The 21,248-nt window shown below is 44.3% G+C and overlaps 1 protein-coding gene across 4 annotated transcripts in view; it reads right to left on the bottom strand.

Annotated features, from left to right (window-relative positions):
- Window positions 1-21,248, bottom strand: part of mov10l1 (Mov10 like RISC complex RNA helicase 1) — a 41,204-nt gene that overhangs the window by 6,278 nt on the left and 13,678 nt on the right. For 3 of the 4 annotated variants that reach the window (XM_054777597.1, XM_054777595.1, XM_054777596.1), the window contains exons 10-27: window positions 14,515-14,629; window positions 14,264-14,441; window positions 14,123-14,193; window positions 13,968-14,059; window positions 13,254-13,309; window positions 12,874-12,968; window positions 11,382-11,454; window positions 11,106-11,287; window positions 10,308-10,454; window positions 10,109-10,230; window positions 9,935-10,034; window positions 9,725-9,871; window positions 9,485-9,658; window positions 9,243-9,392; window positions 7,244-7,351; window positions 2,866-3,006; window positions 2,680-2,771; window positions 108-182 (exon numbers count right to left, since the gene is read on the bottom strand). In XM_054777597.1, coding sequence (XP_054633572.1) covers window positions 108-182; window positions 2,680-2,771; window positions 2,866-3,006; window positions 7,244-7,351; window positions 9,243-9,392; window positions 9,485-9,658; window positions 9,725-9,871; window positions 9,935-10,034; window positions 10,109-10,230; window positions 10,308-10,454; window positions 11,106-11,287; window positions 11,382-11,454; window positions 12,874-12,968; window positions 13,254-13,309; window positions 13,968-14,059; window positions 14,123-14,193; window positions 14,264-14,441; window positions 14,515-14,629 — 2,118 coding nt within the window. Of the gene's footprint in view, window positions 1-107; window positions 183-2,679; window positions 2,772-2,865; window positions 3,007-6,478; window positions 6,550-7,243; window positions 7,352-9,242; window positions 9,393-9,484; window positions 9,659-9,724; window positions 9,872-9,934; window positions 10,035-10,108; window positions 10,231-10,307; window positions 10,455-11,105; window positions 11,288-11,381; window positions 11,455-12,873; window positions 12,969-13,253; window positions 13,310-13,967; window positions 14,060-14,122; window positions 14,194-14,263; window positions 14,442-14,514; window positions 14,630-21,248 lie in introns of those variants that run through there. The other variant, XM_054777599.1, reaches the window with a different exon arrangement.

Below are 21,248 nucleotides of genomic sequence, written 5' to 3'. Positions count from 1 at the left end.
CTCCCGAGCAGAGCCGAGCTTTGTCTCACATGGGATGGGGTGGGAAGGGGTGGTGCGTTCATGGAAGTGGTATCATCAACGATGACCCACTCACTTGGTAAACTTACAGACAAGGAAACGGGGAAATTAGAAGTCTCAGCCGAGGTCCAGCATCATCAGCATCATCAGGATGCATTGCAGCTCTGTGGACATCAAAGAACATTATTACCATTTATTTATGTTGCCAGCAATCGTATTTGATTTATTCACATTACCATTGATGCTATATGATAACTACATGAAGAAAGTTCCGTAGGCATTGCATGTGAATGCTGAAATGCTGAAGCTGAGCTCCAATAAATAAGGCTGTCTTGAATGGTGCATTCGGAGGCGTCTGACTCGACTATTGATCTTGTATTGAATCATGGCGGCGCGTACACACAATGAAACCAAGCGTTTCTTCCAGAGTTGCAGTTTGTAGTTATTTTGCTCATATCGCATCTGATTTAACATCTTACACTTGACAAGTGCCAACATTTTTATCACCCATCTTCCACTCATCCCTGAGATGTCCAGAGTAGTATCGGTGGAAGTGCTTGCAAGCAGTGTTGACAGTGTAAACAGAGGCATGGAGGGATACAACCTAACATCAAGCTAGTACACCGCACAGATTCTCCTGACCGAGCATTTTTCCTGCTCATGTGCGGTCTTTAGTGACTAAAATGGACAGCGTTACAACTCCACTTCACCCACAGTAAGAGGCTTTTGGACTGCATCATCATTTTCACCAAGACATGATTGAACAGTGGAATAGAGGACAATGCTGTTGAGGCAGCCAACCGCCACACATTTTGAGCTTAGAGAACAGCGGCTCAAACAGGCAAGATGAGAGGCGGAGGACTGCATCAATGTGAACTGCTTAACGTACCTACAGTATTACTACATGGTCATATAATGTAGTATCAGGTACATTCATGTAGTAACGGGTACATTCATGATACCATGCAATACTTGCAGTAGTTTGCCGTACTTTGGTCTTTTTAAGCATTAGCGGAACTTCCTTCCTGTGTGCATTGATTTCACACAGCAACACAGAAGGGAACGCTACACCCAGCATTAACTTTTCCAAACTCAAAAACAAAAACAGTAGCAGCGGCTGCAGCTCCAATATGTAGCCTTACCTTTCGGTAATGGCCTGACGCGTGAGAGCGGTGCTGTAAGCGAGTGTGTGTGGTGAAGCTCCTTGCTAGCTGGCGAACGACTAAGCCAGTAATATGCAGTATATGCAGGTCACATTATGTAAATGGAGCGATATAGGTGCTTTTTGGACGTTTTTTCAGATGACTTCATAGGCGGAACAGGTGCATTCCATAAAGTGCATTCTTAGCTGCTTCTTTTTAGCTGTTTTTATATCTTTAGAACACACAGACACAAACTCACAAACAAGCTTCTCACACTTGGCCTGTCACCCTCCCTCTGTAACTGGGTGTTTAACTTTCAAAACAGGCAGGCCACAATCGCACATCCAGCTCAAGCATTGTGAGCACTGGGACCCCACAGGGGTGTGTGCTGAGTCCGCTCCTCTACACGCTCTTCACCTATGATTGCGTGGCCTCCCAGTACAACACCAGCATCATTAAATTTGCGGATGACACTACAGTCATCGGCCTGATCACTGGTGGTGTTGAAACGTCATACAGAAGAGAGGTGGCGGACCTCATAGCTTGGTGTCATGATAACAATCTCCTTCTCAATACAGATAAGACTAAAGAGATGATCATCGACCCAAGAACAAGGGAAAAGGAGCCGCATAGACCCCTGTTTATTGATGAGACTGAGGTGGAGAGGGTGAAAACCTTCAAGTTCCTTGGCACACACATCAGCGAGGACCTCACCTGGTCTCACAACACCCAACAAATTATGAAGAAGTCCCAAAGGAGACTGTACTTCCTGAGAAGACTGAGGAAATTTGGCATGTCCACCACAATCCTGAGTTGCTTCTACAGATGCACTATGGAAAGTGTCCTTACCGCCTCCATCACTGTTTGGTACGGTAACTGTACAACACGTGATAGGAAGGCACTCCAGCGGGTGATCAAGACCTCACAGAACATTGTTGGGGCAGCCCTCCCCTCACTGAAAGACATTTATAAATCTAGAGTCCTACGAAGAACAAACAACCTCATCAAGGACAGCACACATCCACAACACTCATTATTCACACTCCTACCGTCAGGCAGACGCTACAGGAGTTTGAAGTCCAGGACCACAAGGCTGGCAAACAGCTTTCACCAACAGGCCATCAGGCTTCTCAACGAAGTACTCACACACGCCGCACGCAACACACGCACACACTCATAGCACTTTATTTATTTGTATTATTTATCTGTATTAATGTCTCTTCTGTTGTTGTCGCTTAATTTATTGGTATATATGTTTCTTATGTTCTTATTCTTTTTCTTGTGTTTTCTTTCTTTTATTGGGAGTATGAACAGAATAAGAATTTCATTGCATAGCAGAACCACCAGTTTTACTGTGCATATGACAATAAAACTCTTGAATTTTTAATCTCGAAAAGAGAAAGACGTGCTTTCCTGTCTCACATAAGGATTGTGAATTGAGGGGCAAAATTCCCCCAAAAATTTCAGTTTTCCTTTAAAATGGTGGGAGTCTCAAATAAACCAAAAAAAGCAGGCTTACATCTGAGTCTCTCTCATGGAGGGAGGGGGGTCGCAGCCCACATACGCCCCGCTGGTGAAAGAATAGTGAAGTAGCTCCCTGAAGCATTGATCCTGGGGGGGGGGAAACAACATTGTACTGTATGTCATTCATGCAACACCAATACAATTGCATAAATACTGAATTCAAGGTATTGTTTTGTCTCACCCTGATGAGAATGTGGGGGTTTCCAATGATCAGCAGCAAAGCTTTGGGGCGCGTGATGGCCACATTGAAGCGTTTGGGGTTGGCCAGGAAGCCGAGCGCACTCTGCAAGTCGTCGCTCCGCGCCAATTCGTTCGAGCGCACCTACAGCATGAATGTTAATTTAACTGTTTATAAAACCTAATTTACATACAAAGCTAATTAACTTTACGCTTTTTCTGTTGCAAAACTTGACCGCCAGTATGGAAAATATCCATGCATCCATCTTCTGCCGCTGCTTATCCGAGGTCGTGTTGCAAGAGCAGCAGCCTAAGCAGGGAAGCCTTCCCTCTCTCCGGCTACTTCGCCCTGCTCCTCCCAGTGGATGTCAAGTCATCCCCAGGCCAGTTGAGAGACATTCTCTCCCCAAAGTGTCCTGCGTCTTCCCCAAGGCCTCCTACTGGTTGGAGGTGCCCTGAACACCTCCCCAGGAAGGCGTCGGGGAGGCATCCTGACAGATGCCTGAGCCACCTCATCTGGCTCCTCTCAATGCGGAGGACCAGCGGTCCTACTCAGTTTCTCCCAAATGAGAGTGCTTCTCACCTTATCTCTAAGGGATAGGCCAGCCACCCTACAGAGAAAACTCATTTCGGCCGTTTGTACCCGCAATCTCGTCCTTTCGGTCACTATCCAAACCTCATGACCATAGGTGAGGGTAGGAACGTAGGCTCGACCGCAGAATGACAGCTTTGCCGTTCGGCTCAGGTTCCTCTTCACCGCACCGGACCGATACAGAGTCCACATCACTGCAGATGCCGCCCCTGTTGATCTCGCGTTCCATCCTTCCCTCATTCATGAACAAGACCCTGAGGTACTAAAGGGTCCCTGACCTGATTTATCAACTTTGCTTAAATGTTATATATTGTTTGTAATTATGTTCTACATTGTTACATTTTTGAAAAGCGAACGATCAATCCGCAATAATTACATTTATACAGCATCAGGCAAAATGATCTGACACATTTGTAGGTTAAATGAAAGGCAAATATATATATTTACATATAATGCCATTCTGTTTCATCATGTTTTAAAAATTAAATCAGTCAAATGGGATCCATTATTGTCCACACACTCAATGCAGATCCAGTAGCTCTGAAGTTGGTAACCCATCACAAGATGGTGTTTCGAGCTGGTACGGGATCATGTCTACCAAGATTGAAGTGCAAACCGAACGCTCGTTGTGTTGCAGTTACAGATTTGTTTTGATAAACATTTCCACAATGAAAGCGCGATGCTCACCAGTCCAATTCATGGCAGCAACTGAAAAAGAAACGAAAAACAATGGCATTATATGTACTTTTCGAAAATAAAAACACTTTTTTGTTTCTTTACTTTGCCTTTTATTTAACCTACAAATGTGTCAGATCATTTTGCCTGACCCTGTAGTTCATGGTGCCACCCATGACGAGCTAGCTCTGGCTGTTCAGTCTCATTTCCGGAAGTGACAGCATCATGGTGACACCTACAGTATCAGCTACACAAACATAGCAATGTACGAGACAGAGGATGTACACGTGATTATAGCAAAGATTTGAGCAATGTATCAATAGTTTGAGTAGAAAAGAAGGGAGAAACATTTGGAGGTGAAATAGAGAGCTTGCAGAACATGGACTTGAGCCCGAAGACATGGAGATGAAGATAGGTTGCCTTCAAAACACAGAATGGTAAGTGTAAATTACTCTTAAATCGGCTTATTAATGTGTGTAAATTGGTCTTTATAGCCTTTTTTTTATTGTGTATTTTACTGCCGTTGCCCCCCTTACCATTAGCATATCGCTGTGTATAGATGTTGATATAACAATTATGTTTTGCAGCCTTGTCGCTATTGTGGAGTAGTGTTGAGAATACAATACGGAAACAAGACCTGACTTACTCTGTGGCAACTTTGATGTCGTTTTTCTTGTCCCGCCGTGTACTGCATCAGGAATAGCATCTTTTTTAATAATGCGTTTATACTGTACTTTCAAGCCAAATGCTTCTTGTAAAGGTGTTCCTTCATAGCAGTCTTCAGTGAAATGATCACTGCAAAGGACAGAATTCGAGGTGGGCGTCCATTTGTCTCCTGTTCTCTGTACATGCTTCGTCCATTGTAGTCTTAAACCTTATGCTTTTGGAGAAGAAAAAAAAACAAAAAACTTACAGTATCACTCGGATACTGTGAGCATCCAGCAGCAACATAACACTTTGGCATGACTACTATTTTGGTGAAAAATATACCAAACAAAGTCGACGAGCTACCTGTAGAAGCATATGTTTACTCTGCTTTAGCTGAGCGGTGTTACTTCGCTGATGTCACTTCCGGAAATGATGCTTTGCTGCGACAAGATCGTCATGGGTGGCGCCATTAACTATAAATGTAATTTTTGCCAATTTACCGTTCGCTTTCAAAAAACAAACAATGTAGAACATGATTACAAACTATTCATAACATTTACGCAAAGTTGATAAATCATGTCAAGGGCCCTTTAAACTCCTTCACTTGTGGCAGGATCCCATCCCCGCTCGATGAGAACCATGAACTCAGACTTGAAGGTGCTGATTCTCATTCCAGTCGCTTCACACTCGACCGTGAACCAATCCAGTGAGAGTTGAAGGTCACAGCTCGATTAAGCATACTCCCGCGATCCTAATGAGGGTAAGCAGCATAAAAGATGGATGGAACCCCGTATTCCTGGAGTACACTCCACAGAATTCCTCGTGAAACATGGCCGAATGCCTTCTCCAGGTTCACAAAACACATGTAGACTGGTTGGGCAAACTCCCATGCCCTCAAGGACCCTGCTGAGTGTAGAGTTGGTCCACAGTTCCACAACCAGGAAAAAACCCACACTGTTCCTCCTGAATCAGATATTCAACAATCCAGCAGATCCTCCTCTCCAGAACCCCTGAGGATCTCATCCACCCCCGGGACCCTGCCAACCCCAGGTAGGCCTGGGCGATATGCACCAAAACTCATAACCCAATATATTTAGGTTGAATATTGATAGATATATATTCCAATATTTTTTTCCACAAAGTCAAAGCCATATGTGTGCAAAGTTATTTTTTATGTAAAACATCTTGTAGAAATATAGCTGCTAAAATAGTCCATGTAATGCAAAAAACTTTAAAAAAAACAATAAGCAAATAAGAATTAAGAAGATTGTATATCGCTTTTGCAGTGTTAAGAAAAAGGATGGAATAAAAATGCAGAAAAATAAAGATAAACTAAAAGTAAAAGCTTTATTGGATTAGTCCAGTATGAATAATTTGTTAATACATGGAAAATAAGTTAGAATAAGTGGAGACATTTAAATAAACACAAGTAAGTCAAAGACATTGAGAATAAAAATAAAGCCGTCCTTCGCCACTTTGTGCTTTGAACATCGCTCACTCACTTTGATTTTCAAAAATTAATTCATAAATGATCACCGTTTCGTAGTTGACTATGGCCTATTATTTGTCATAGTGGGGAAAAAAAACTTTTCCTCCCATTCTATGTGGACGTAGTACTTTTCCGGCTTCTTACTTAGTCCTTCTTCCCCACTCAGTTTTTAAAAACTTTCTTAGGTTTAGAATAAATACATTGGTGGCTTACTCGTTAGCTCAGTAGCTTGCTCTGCTTAAAACTGGCAGCCATCTCTTTTGTCCCTGCAGGAATACTGTAGCCTGTGTGGTAAGAGTTGCACAATGAGCTGTAAACAAAGATAACGGTAGTGCAGCAGTGTCTATTATTTTACATAGTGAGGATGGATGGTGGGCTGACCCACATTACATTTGAGCTACTACAACAAGGAACTTTCCCACTGCTAATGTAGGGTTACTTTGTATGTATAAAGTATAAAGGTGTAACAGTATAAACAGTGTAACAGTATAAAGGTGACTATAAGGTGTTATGTCTACAGGGCTCTAATAATGTTAAAAAAACGTATTGAGAAGGTCATAAACAGGCTTTCTGTGCTCTAACTACTAAAATATTCAATTCATTAATACTACTTTGCAGACAATTATCACGGGCTGGTCTGGAACCAATTAACCACAATAAAGAGGGATGACTGCATGAATACTGAAGTAAAATTTTGACCGAATCGCCAATTTATGCATAATTTTTGTATATAAATTAAGCAATAACTTATTGGTGATAATCAATCAAATGCTGTGTCAACTTTTAACCACTACTTTAATTTCAATGAAATCCCATGGAGGATGTGAAGAAGTCAATAAAACCAGTAACGGACACACCACCAGTAACACACATCCTGGTTTACGTCATACAGTCTATAAAATAAACGCTCATTTTCTCATGTAGTTTTACAGTACGAGGCTGTCTCATATGATTTTAGTCTTCTGTGCCTTTGCCTACCGTCGACATGATGATAACCAGGAACTCTTGTCCTTGGAACTCCTCCACGGAGCCCACTTTAATGTCCGACAGGCCCACTTTAGCCAGAAGGATGCGGATCTTTTCGCACTAGAGGGACAAAACCAAAGATGACAGCGTGTGGAGTGACCTGTGGCAATGCTTTAATGAAATATACTAGTAATATGTACAATACTAGTCAAAAATTTGGGGACGCTTCCTCATTTTATTCAAGGACAAGACGCTTGATACTTGATGCGGATGTATATTTACAGTATCTCAATGATACGTATACACTGAAACTTGTCTATAGCGGCCACTAGAGGGAGTCTGCAAAAGTGGCCGCTATAGACAGGTGGCCTCTATAGACAGGTTGGCGTCCAGTTTGAATGTTGACCAGTAGAGGAAAAAAAAAAAGAAAAAAAAGGGAAAATAATAATAATAATAATGTTGACCAGTAGAGGGCACTGCGGACTGCGGATAAAAGTTGTACAGCACTACTAGGCTTGTTATTATCATGGTTCATGGTTTTAATTCATCCTGAACATGCATATGAGTCAAACAGTAGCACATCACATAGTACAATTCACAATTTTGCATGTCCAAAAAGGAGTAGGAAGAAGCAAAGCTTATTTAATCCTACCCCTCATCAGTTTCACATCAGTTGCAATACATTTATTCACCTCTTGTTCTTCCAAGTGTACTTTGTAGGTCTACATGACAATGTAGTGCAATCATAGCCAAGGTTTTTAATAATAACTGATAGAATATATCCACGACCCACAGAACAAATCTGTGCTAGTAATGTCTTACGCTTGTTTTTAATATTTTACTTTTTATACGGCAGAGTTGTCATTACAGCTTTAGTTCATCAGGAAGTGACGGGAAGTGACGGTGGGCGTCCCGAACAGGAGAGCTAGGCTCAGTGCTAGCTGTGAGTTTGGAGAGAGTTGGGAAGTGTGTTTATGTTGGCGTGGATGTAAAGTCCTGCAGTGTTCTCCGCTGTTAATAAAGCCATTAAAGTGCATCGGCGACGTGAGTCTCTCCTTCCCCACAACAAGTGGCATTACAGTATTGACCAGTGCACACCAGGAAATAAACTGTGTCATTTCTTACAGGCATTGGCTGGACAGCTATGTAGTGGGGCTTGTTTAACCTTTGCCTTGTGGGCAAGCAGGAAGGAGAGACGATGCTGAGAGATGTGTGTGTGTTCTGAGCTGCTGTCTGGTGGCCGCGTTCAATAAATAAAGTTGGCAGAAGCAACAGGAGAAGTTTCCTTTGCTTCGGAGCTGAATAACACTGACAAGTTAACAGACTAGTAGCGAACGGAAAAGAAGACGGCTTTGTTTGTGTCGAATACAGAAGATGAGGACTTTGATGGATTTGTGGATGAGGATTGATCAAAAATAACACGAGTACATTCTAAAATACTTCAATTAAGTACAACCGAACTCAGTTTTGCTCCCCCTGCCGCATGCATGCTAGCGTATGTTTTTTTTTTTTTTTTTTATTGTAGCGTCGCTGGGAGCACGTCCTGTTCCCAGCCTAATTAGCAGTAATGTTTTGGTGCAAATGCTCTTAAAGTTACATGTTTGACCAGGAAATAGCAAGATCAAAAGAAGATGGCTTTTTTATGTGGAACAACTGACAGTTTGTGTGGAACACGATGGCTTCATTGATTGAAAAACGAAACTTTTTCGTGCATGAAGCTTCTACTTGAGTTGGTAATTTGGCCGCTATATGCAGTCAGATATTGACCAAGGGAGACAAAATGTGTGGCCGCTGGCTGCGTTAGACAGGTGACTGCTATACACAGGGTCTATAACATGTAAATTTGCTGCGGGGGATTTTTCAGTGGCTGCTATAGGCAGGTGGCCGTTCTATAAAGATGGCCGCTAAGACAGGTTTGACTGTATTTATGGAAGTCTCTCTTATTGAAATACAACCAGAAAGTACAAAAATCAGAGGAAAGAAAATGTTGATTGGTAGGGTGCTGTCTTACTTGTTTCCTGTAGGGAGCAATAATTCCTATCTCTGAGGTGTCCACAGGTTTGTAGGGCTTCTTGGCCAGCTGGCAGCAGTACAACATGACCTGCACGGCCTCCACCGGATTGAACCAGGACGGGTTGTTACCTTCCCTCATTTCTTTGCCCTGAAGGAGGGCATCGATGCCATGTGTGTATGTAGGGGTAAAATCTTCACAATTTATAATAATACATATTTAAGAATCTTCTACATTCTCACCCTAACGCCATGGAAGAGGAGAGGAAAGCCTTTTTTGGGCAGCATTTTCCACTGGCAGAGAGAGTCTACCACAGCCCTAGGGGCTTTGACGTGCAGTTCTCCATGGTAGAAAAGTCTGGAGGGCATTGTGAGCAAGGCCTCATGGGAGCGGTAATTGTAGGTCAGCTTTGTCACCTGTGAAAGAGATACCTTTCAGATACTTTCCTAATAAATCTTCACATTAGCGAGGAGTGCACCCACCAGCTTTGGGTTGTACCCCCACTCCTGCCTGGCATAAAGCGGATTGTCCATGAGCCTCTCTAGCAGGGACACGCCAAGGCCAAAGGCAGCAGCCGTCTTGGACTTCACAATGGGCCCCAGCTGGCAGGGGTCTCCAGCCAACACTAGCTAAGCCGGCATGAAACTAGATAATGAACGGCATGTTCCTCCAAGTTGTATGCTGTTGTATACCTGTCCGTCTTTCTCTGAGATGAGGCTAATCGGGATGAGAGATTCTGGTTCCATGGCCTGGCCTGCTTCATCCAGGAACACGTGAGTAAAATGTCCCACTCTGAAGAAAAACACTAACCTGAGACTGAAGTGGGATGAAAAAAGAAAGATGCTAATCTTTAGAGTAGATCTTACTGCAGGCCTAGATTGAAGAACATGCCGGCACTGGAGCAGGTGCTGACCACAATGCGGTGAAAACAGGCATGACTGATGTCCTCTCCTGCCCTTGAGTACTGTCTCAGCACCTCGGGAATGCACTGCAGGAAAACAATCACAAGACTAGTTGTTAACTGGAATCATACAAGACAAACATATTGTCGATGTCCTTCAGTACCTTCTCTTGTCTGCAAGAAGCGTTGACGCGAGCCATGCTGGCAGCGTGCAGGAAGCCGCTGTCATGGAGGCGGATGCAGATAAGGTCTGCCGCGCTGTTGGAGGGCGTGCACACCAGGACACGGCTGCTGGGAAGAAAGTGGTACATCTGCAAGTGGAAACAATTTTGGGTGTCACATACACATTAAAGGATTCCATCCGGTGGAGATACTGGCTATAAATGTGGCATTATAAAACATGTCGGTTGGTTATTGTTGTCGGCTAATGTTATCGGGCATCCCTAATAGAAAGTAAACATGGATATACTTTATAGTAGTCAGTGTCCCAGCTTTTGGAGCAATATACAGTTACTATCCACTAAAAACACACACCCATTATTGCCTGAATATCTGGCCACACAAGAGAGCAGCAAGATAGTGTCTTGCCTGCAGTCAAGCAAAGGGGTGGTAGCATCAAGGTCTGGAGCTGCACGAGTACTGCTGACACTACGTGGAGCTGTGGCTCATTGAGGAAAAGTAAATATCTGGCAACACAAGTAAGTAACAAGATAACTGTCTTGCCAACAGTCAAGGATGGTGGCAAAAGCGTGATCTGTGGCTGCACAAGGAGTCCAAACACACCACCAAGATGACTTGTTGCCTTGCTGAAGAGGCTTGGACCATGTAGACATTAATGGCTGTGTATATCCACACTTTATTTCTATAGTATTGACCATTGAGAAGATGTAATAAAATGCTTACTGAAATGTGAGGAATGTGCTCACTTTTGTGAGGTACAGCACCCCTTGATTTGTGATCACCTGCAGTATGGCCTCGATGAGCGTAATGGTCTTTCCAGTGCCGGGGGGTCCAAACAGCACATAAGGAGTGGGGCGACATTCTGCAGCCAGGATCCTCTTCACTGCCTCCCTCTGAGAAGGATTGAGGTCAGGATTGAAGAAGTGTCCTGGGCTGGGAATGGCTTTGAGTGGTGTTGCACCATCTAGGAACAACATACTCTACATATATTTGGGGTAGGATGCAAACATTACCCGAGAATTCCTTGTGACATAATGTGTGTGTGTGTGTGTGTATACCTTTGGTCTGTGTAGCCCTTGACTTCATGTCAACTGACATGTTGGACAACTGTCCATTTTCTTCTGCACGGGCCTGTTGATGCAAATGTTCCAACTCAGTAACCACACATAACATACATTTTCAAATACTCTGCTGATAAAAAATTTCAATACCAGCTGAAAAATTGCAAGGATACATTTTGCACTGTTGGACCCTAAGGAGATTCCCAGTAGAGCTTCAAAATACAAAAAGAAGAAATGGCACTGAGCCCCCCCAAAAAAACAACAACAAAAAAACCCAAACTGCGTAAGCAATTTATTGCAAACAAACATTGAAGTAAAATAGGCTCTTCATCAGCTGATCAAAAGTTTACAAACACAGCCTTTAAAAGCCAATATCTGCAAAAATGTGGTTTCTGGGTCATTTTCTGTCAGGTATTCAGACTGTCATGATTTCTTCATGGCAAAGGCAAAAAAGCTTTCTCTCTTTGAGCCGGGTGGGATTGTTGAGCTGCATAAGCAAGGCCTCTGGCATCGCACCATAACTGCCGAGGTTGGATGCAGAGATCCTGACGTCAAGTGGTAGTCCCAAAAAAATGGATGCCATTGGATGTCTGTCAAGACAAGGGACCATCATTGGCCCAAATAAAAGGTTGTTACTGGTGCCGAGTACAGCCCAATAATTTTCAGACGGCATCTGCCACAGAAGGCTTTTTAGATGAAAAAACATCTTCAAAGGCCTCGTCTCCTTCAACGGCACAAAATTGGCAGTTTGGAAATTGCAGGAGAGCACCAAACATGGAACATTGAAAGGTGGAAGAAAGTTTTATTCTCTGATGAGAAAAAACAAATGTAACCTTGACGGCCCTGATGGCTTCCAACATTACTGGCATGACAAGGAGATCCCACCTGAGAGGTTTTTCCACATGGCACAGTGGAGAAGACACCACCATGATCCGTCAATGGAACAATGGAGCTTCAGGTTGTGCAGGGACGCAGCTGGCTATGTGCGGATGTTGCAGGGACATCCCTCTGACTGAAGACCCTCGACTGGCTCTTTCAACAGGACAACGCTGCAGTTCACAACGCCCACCTGACAAAGGACTTCTTCCAGAGTGTACAGAGTGTAAGGACATCTTCCACTGTGTATATATCTACACAGCATATACAGTATATTGATTCATACAATATATTAACATGTTTTCAAATGTAAAAAAAAAAAAAAGCTCATTTTTAAGCTGTGGCAGCTTTTATTTTGTAGTGTCGCACCGCCCACAATCAATTAAATGTAGCGGAAACTCGAGTACATTTCTTACTAATGAATTATTTTTTGTCTCACTCCCATTTCTTCTTTTTGCATTTTGATGCTCTACTTAGAACCTCTTTAAGGTCCAAAAGTGCAAAAGGTAAATTGTTGCAATTTTTAACTCATCTTAACATTCTGATAAGCAGTGTACACACACACACACACACACACACACACACACACACACACACACACACACACACACACCTCTTTTCCTTCCAGTGTTTTATTAGGATCATCTTCATCTACCCACTTCACTGTCCACAGAGGCGAATGAGGTGTTACTCTAGAGGGGAAGAAAACTACAAAACAATGGGTTTACTATCAGAAAAATACAATAATAAAACATAAAATTATTTCTGAAAAAAATACCAGAAAATACTTTAAAAAAATATATATTTTATAGAATAAAATAGAAATAAAAGTAAATATTACTATGGAGTAAAATGTAACATTTTCCCCTGAGTGTGATAGCGTTCAATTTTTGTCTTGTCGTTTTGTCTCTTTCCATTTGAAAACAAAGCCAACAATTATTTTATGCAAATTTAAAGAACAAGGATTCAAGGATAAAATACACTCGTACTTACTATCTGCAAAGGACTTGGTCTGCTCTAGTGCGTGGTGACAACGCCTCATGGTCGACCTGAGACAAAGCACAAACATTAATGCATAAACCTAATCCCCCCAATCACAAACAGCACCTATATGCATCAATGAGTAGGGGTGTCAGGAGACTGTCAAGTCACAAGATGAGACATACGAAGACTGAGACATACGAAGACTTTAACGTTACTTTTAAGAAAAGTACAATGAAAAAAAATATAAAAAATATATGACAATATATTGCAAGCTACTAATTTAATTCCTACTACGTTACACTCTTCTTCACTTTATGTGTACACCACTGGCCACGCCTCCACCCACAGAGACAATGAGACTGTATGACTGACAAATGCATTCACACCGTTCATGCCATTGCTCTATGGAACAAACATGCCAAGATGCTGAAACAAATTCAGAGTGAAACCTCTTTCTGCCTGTTTGGAGGCAGGAGACGAGGAAATACAGTATATTGAGGCCAGCAAAATTATCAAGTTCATTTTCATTTATTGTGTGATTAATGAATTTATTATCGTCCCAGGCTTAGTGTCCACGCGACATTTTTTTCTGAAAAAGAAATCTTGTCATGTTTTCATCTCGCGAGTTCTTGTGACACCCCTGTTAAAGAGACATAAGACATTCTTTGTGACACAGGTGAGATTTTAAAAGGCTGAGTCATGAGTGACTGTGCACTTTCTCACCTGTTGTAGCAGAACTCCACATCAAGGGGCTCTCCAAGGTAGAAGCGCTGAAACTCCGAGTTCACTTTCAGACTCACGTCCTCGTCGTTGATCTAGGTGTCAAATCAAGCATTACTACAAACATTTAAAGAGTGTTTATCTCTGGTTTTCATTACCTCGGCAACACAGCTAACATACTCCATGACCACGCCATTGCTCTGTGGACTCTTCAATAAGACTTTGTCACCTGTACAAATGGGCGCACCTTGAGTAAAGATGTAAAAACACTTTTCTTTTCCTCTACCGTGGTTACTGGCCTATATTGAGATTGGGCCTCCCCTCTGCCAAGCCAAGGACCTCTAAGTGAAGGTAGATGGCTCCCTTCCTGAGGAGAGAGCCATAAATGGTGAACTCTGCCAGCTCACTCTCGGCATGAAGCTCCTCCAGCCACAGGAGGGTGGAGAAACGGGTCTGGGCGTTGGATGCTGACAGCACCTGAGCGCACACATGCAGTCTTGTTACGTTATGTATTGTTATGTTATGTATTACCACTGGAACTTGACCTGACCTCTCCCAAGCAGGGCTGGAATACCAGGACATCTTTTTGTGCAGCCACACAGTCTCTCAATGACTGCGGCACGACATAGAAGGGGAGGAAGCATGGTAGTCGGCGGTTGGAAAGTCTCGAGGAGGGAAAGTGAATGAAATCATCAGGTGGCATGACTCAAGCATTTCGCTTATTTGCACTACAGATTTACAATATAGCCGTTCTCAACCGGGACATAATGTACGATCAATCCCATCTACCCTCCTGATAACCATCATAACCAGAAACTGAAAATAAAATAAAAATACTACTCATGTGTACTCATGTGTGATAATGTGAATACAATTGTTTTCAACTCATCTTGGTCAGGAATACTTGTGTGTCTGTGTATGTTGACCTCTTGCATGAGTTGTCACTGCGCTCTACTGTGTTAAGGAGGCTGCGCTAGTGATGTCTGCACCAGATGGTCCTACCCGAGCGTCACGTTGACTCCAATGCGGTCTCAATTGTCATAGTACAGTACTGGATGAATTATTGTTTGTCATATATTTTATTATATTATGCCCGCTCGTTGTTTTGAAGGCTTTTGCTGGAACACTCAAGGAGACGGACTAAGCGTGTTCACATTTCCTAAAGACACCAATAAAAAGTCACAAACCCACAAGACGTTCGACCGTTGAAAAGCGTGCCAGGGTGGTAGTACTGTAAGTCAATTCACATGTCTCCTGCTAACATGCTTTATAGTACCAGCCTAGTGCTGGCGCTAATGCAGTGCTAATTCCTAACTGTCAAGCAAGCTAGGCAGCTTAGCTGTTGCAACTATCACTGCCAGTAAAACATATACGCCTCACAACACAATATTAGTGAATGTTATTATTGTTGTGAATATGTCACTTACTTTGCATGCATTCATGGCTGTGCTTGTTTGCATCAGTAGCCCTTAATCACTTGCAGTCACTCGTTTTTCTAGCTGTACTTGCAGTCGTTTCAGTAAGTAAAGTGGTACCTAATTTAACGTCTGCCCTGGTTAGCACATTTTTCGATTAACATCCCAAATTTTGCTAAAATTTGCGTTGGCTTGCATTCATCCGCTTGTTTGGCGTCCAAAATACCATCCGTTTTTTTTCTGGGTTTTTTATGTCCTGTACAGCCATCAGGGCAGATAGTATTGAAGTATCTCAATGCCCTTACATGCTCAAAAGATTTGCTCTCTCAGGAAAAAGTGTGAGATACACCTCCCCTGTTATACAGAATTACAAATTACAACATTTATTTGACTTTGATGTTTTGTTGTTATGCAAATTTGGAGGGGATAGAGAAGAAAAGAAAAAAAACAGATGGGGGAGTGCGGGGATAAGAGGGGGACAAAAAAAAAAAAAAAAGAGAGAGACAAGGGCAACAGCAACAACAACAGAAACAAACAGGACTACATCAGCAAATGTCTGTGATGGCTAAAAAGACCATGACGGAAAGGACAAAATAATATTAACAACCACAATGATAATACTGCATTGAAACTAATACAGTGTATTAGTAGTAATTAGGGGTGTTTAAAATTATTGATTCGGCGATATAATGCGATATTACATCTCACAATTCCCATAACGATTCAAAAGACATTCAAATTGATGTTTTTATATATATTTTGGGGGTACTGTATTCATTGCAATGCCTTTTGTCCTGCACTTACACTCCCGGTCACTAGCTGGCAGAGTTGGCAGCACACCACCCAAGCCCGCCAGAGTAATACGAGCATCTCATGAAAGTTATTCCAGGGTGGTATCTTTACACTATATTCTCGCGGTGTTTAGAGAACAGCTAAAGTTTCAACATGGAGAGGGAATTACGAGATGCTCCGAAGCACATTTACAAATCTGCAATTTGGACTCATTTTGGCTTTTACAGCATCACAAACGGGGACCCAGATTATGACAAAAGCTACGCCATCTGAAAAATGTGTTACGCCAGAATCAAATACTACGGAAACACCACGAACCTCCGTGCACATGTTGCCAGACATCATGGCAAAGTGGAGGTAAAGGGAAAACAAGCGACTACCTCAACTAGTCTCAACTAACTCTTGAACAAGCCAATTTTGCCAAATTGTCTTCAAGCTCACCACGTGCCATCAAAATAACACACTCAGTGACTTACTACAGTATATGTGCAAAGACATGCGCCTTCTGAGCTTGGTGGAAGGTGATTGCTTTCATTACATGATGAACACTTTAGAGCCCCGTTATTCCATACCGTCCCGCCAACACTTAGCTGACATTGCTTTGCCCCGATTGTACAAAGAAGTAAAAAAAACGACGTGCTCGATGATCTTTATTTTGCGGAGCGAGTTGCATTAACATGTGATGCCTGGATTCCAGGGCCACAGAGTCATACATAACAGTAACAGCGCATCACATCTACGACAAGTGGATGTATGACAGTCACACGGGAGAGAATATTGCGGCTTTGCTGCGTGAAGTTGTGGCTGATTGGGGCCACAAGTGCAAAAAACCCCGTGGTAGTTACTGACAATACTCCCAACATGGCTGTGGCAGCTAAACTGACAGAGATGCCACACATTCAGTGTTTAGCACACAGCCGTAACCTCGCATCACAAAAAGCACTCAACCAGCAGTAGCCAGGTTGCTTGGCAGAATTCGACGTGTTACTGGATTCTTCAGATGCAGTACCATTGCAAATCATCAGCTACGTCTCAAACAAGCCCAATTGGAGCTACCAAAACATAGACTCATGACAGATGTGGTCACAAGATGGAACAGCTCCTTTGACATGACTGCCAGGTTTTTAGAACAGCAGCCTGCCGTCTGTGCAACACTCCTTTCCAATGAAGTGAGAAAGAATGAAAAGGACATATTTACATTGAGTGAGACTCACATTACATGTGCAGAGGAGGTATTCAAAGCACTGAAGCCAATGAAAGACACCACATTAGTGATGTCTGAGGAGAGCATGCCAACTCTGTCAGTCATTGCAACGCTCCATGCCAACCTTGTTATGGAAACACAAGAAAACTCTGAAGATTCAGATACAGTTAGGGAAATCAAGACAGTTATAGCACGAGATCTATCTAAAAGATATGCCAATGAGAAGGGGAGACTGTACGTGGCGTCTGCAGTTGACCCACGCTTCAAGAATCTACCCTGTCTGTCTGAAGAAGTGACTGGCCACGTCTACGCCAGAGTGACTGATGCTGTGGTGGCAGAAATGCAAAAGTACAATGTAAGTACATTGAATATAAACTTGCATGTTTACAATTATAACTCTTGGCGTAATCTTTTATTACGGTACATCTAAATTACATTCTGAAGACTTTAGTGGATTGTATAATATAGTGTTATAGTCATGAGAACCTGACAGTCAGCCTGCTTGCAGAATGCGGCCTGTAAAGAGACCCATGGTATCATGCGCTTTAGCTTATCTCCCTGGTTCCACATTTACCTCTCACAAAGACGATGCTAAAACAAAAACTCATCAAGAAGCTGCTAAAGATGAGGTGAAGACGTTTCGGATGGAGTCCCCCCTGCCTCTGAGTGGTGATCCACTCAATTGGTGGATGGAGCATGAGTGAGCCTATCCTCATATTTCCACTGCAGCCCGTCAATACCTCTGCATCCCAGGTGCAAGTGTCTCCTCAGAGAGGGTCTTTTCTACTGCAGGAGACATTGTAACTGCACAAAGAAGTGTCCTGAAAGCTGTGAATGTTGACCAGCTTGTTTTCCAGTTAAACAAAGAATTTAAAGAGAAATCACTAACATTCAAACTTTAAATGACTTAAGTAACTATTTCTTGTTCTAGACAAATACCTCAGTTAAGTTGCACTGTTAACTGCACTAAAGCCATGTTGCACAGCTGTTGGGTTCTAAAAAGCAACCATCCCGATTTCTGATTCATTCTGAATGTATTTTTGTGGTTGGTACATTGACATGTACATGGACTAGCGTATGTAAATGGAATCAAGGATGCACGGCAGAATGTTTACTTGTTATGACTGTTGAGTGTTTTTACATCCTTTAAGGTATGTCCCTCAAATGCACATAAGCAGGTTTGAGAATGGATAGCACTTTTTCTTCAAACAGGACAATTTTTTATATACTGTTCAATTGAAACCTAAAACACAGTCTGCAACTTGTTAAATACAGTTGCTGCTGCAGTTATGTTTCTGACATTTCAGATAAAATATTTCATACAAATTTTCCTTTGAATGTGTACTAGTTTAGTCATTAGTTGTTTCCAGAATCATATATTTTCAAAAATCGCAATAATTGTCTTGCACGCAAGTATCGGGATGGATTGAAATCGAATCGAATCGTGACCTATGAATCGCGATACGAATCGAATTGCCAGATAATAGGCAATGCAGACCCCTAGTAGTAATGTAACTTAAATAGTAACTATAATAGTGATCAGAATGACTATAATTACATTGCCAACATCACCGGCACTGTAATAAAACAAACAACATACGTATGTATTGTGAGTGTGCTTATGTACCTGTCTCTATGTGTGCAAGTCTTCATGTATATATAAGGTGCGCAAATGTATGAGTGTGTAATTGTAACTGACAATGCATGAAAGGAGAGGGACTGCCTCCCACCACCCAGCAAGCTCCTTCCCCACACAGCCAGGCTGAGCCCCCCACCGCCACAAAGCCAGTGGGCCCAAGGGGGTAGGCAGCACAAAGACCAGCCCCCCCAAGAGTCAGCCCAGAGAGCCCTCCCCCCTAGGAAGACCAGCAAGGGGCCGCAGAGTGGTAATCCCAACCAGAAACAGATCACACCCAACAAGATGGGCACCCGGGGCCACACACCAGCAGCCCCAGAGACGCCCCCGCAACCGGAAATAAGCCCACCCACAGGTGCCCCCCACTCCCAACCGGACAGAGGCCAGGACGGCAGAGATGTAACACCCAGCACCAGCCCCCACGGAGCAGACCCATGTATCCCCACAAATAAAAAAATAAAATAAATATAGATGAAAAATACATAAATAAAAGCGCGAGCGCACGCACGCGCGCGCACGCACACACACACCGTGGACAACTACCCGATATCCGGAAGCCTCGTTGCAAAACATCCCCCGCTGGGGACCCAGAGCGCAGGGGAGTAAGGGACCCTGAGGTCCCAGACCCACAACCCAGATCCTGAGCCACACAGAACGCGGACCACTAGGGAGCAAGAAAACCCCAGCCCCCCCACCCCACCCCACCCCAACGGCAGGACATTACCAGTGAGGCATACAAAGGAGCAGGCGAGGAGGAAAGCCAGCAAATGAGCGAGCAGGTGTGCAAACGGGCGAGCAGCAGGGCAACCCACCACACAGCGCCAGACGACACCTGCGGGGCAGCAAATCCCCGGAGAGGGAGTGACGTGCCCCCAAGCCGCAGGGAGGCTGAGCACCAGAGCCGAGGCGAGACCAGCCGCCGGGAGACAGACCACCCACCCGCCCCCAGAACCGACAGCACACCACCCACGCACCGGAGCACCACCCCCGACAAGCCCGCAGACAGACCCGAGGGAGGCAAAGACACAGACAGCGGCCCTGTAAAGCACAAAGACCAGCAGCGAAAAACGCCCAAGCGTCTGGCAGAGCACAACCCCGCGGCAAACCCGGCCACAGGGTTTGCTCACCACCCCCCACCCAGGCCCACGGTCCCCACGAGAGGGACCAAGCCCTACCCCACCAGACAGCCCGGACCCTCAGCACCCACCACGGCGTAGCAAGCCCAAGCCACCACGGCGGCATGCAGGCCACCAGTAGCACAGCCACCGTCGAATCCCCACCCCGACCCTCAAGCACGCAGAAGTGCTCAAGGCCCAGGTCAGTCCAAGGGAAACACTGCAAGCTGCCCCACCGGCGCAAGCCCCGGCATCAACCGGCTCCAACGGGCCACCTCAGGGAAAGGCAGGCGAACCAGACAAAAACACCCCACAAACCAGGCCACCCCCGGCGATCCACCGCGCCACGACGGCCAGCGGACAAGTCCATAGCCACATCCCTGACCCCAGCGGACAGGTGCCACAGAATAGGCAGGAGACACCCCAATCCAGCCCGCTCCACCCGTGTATGTGGTGAGATGGGATTGTATCCATTGTGCAATTAAAAATATCAATACATAAAAGAGGACAGCTCTGAAGGGCTGGTCTCTGTGTCCCTGAGGGGTGTATGTGTGTGCATGTATATGATAGGGATATACAGTATGTGGATGACAGCTAACGATGCAATTAAAATTGGGGGACAGCTGAAGTACGGTGGGCCCCTCAACTGCCCAGCCCCGCGAGACCCTAAGTGTCTATTATGCGATTAAAATTTAAACAGAGTCAGAGGGATGGAAAAGGAGCCTCCAAAAGGCAACTCCACTCCCCCGCCACACCCGACCATAGACCACCCTCCAAAGTCCTATATGTATGTGAACTGGTGCAGCGAAACAGGAAGCACGAGGGCCCCACATGCCCAGGGGGGGGGGACCGAGGACACGTGACTGACAGACCACTCACCACAGCATAGGCTCAGGCAAGCTACGGGCCGCAGGATCCCTACAGGCCCTACACGGCCCACCAGGACGCCCAGTCCAGCCCATCCAACCCCCCAGAAACAGTACCCCCAGCATCCCCAACACCGAAGCCCCACCAGAGGCAGCGCCACAATGCCACCCCCACACCGCCAAACAACATGGACCAGCCACCAGAACAGCAGGAAACACGTCCACGCGACACACACGACCACGGCTGCCCAGGGAG

This window comes from Dunckerocampus dactyliophorus, chromosome 5, assembly GCF_027744805.1.
Source record: "Dunckerocampus dactyliophorus isolate RoL2022-P2 chromosome 5, RoL_Ddac_1.1, whole genome shotgun sequence".
Classification (NCBI taxonomy): Eukaryota; Metazoa; Chordata; class Actinopteri; order Syngnathiformes; family Syngnathidae; genus Dunckerocampus; species Dunckerocampus dactyliophorus.
This window is presented reverse-complemented; position numbering and strand designations above follow the sequence as displayed.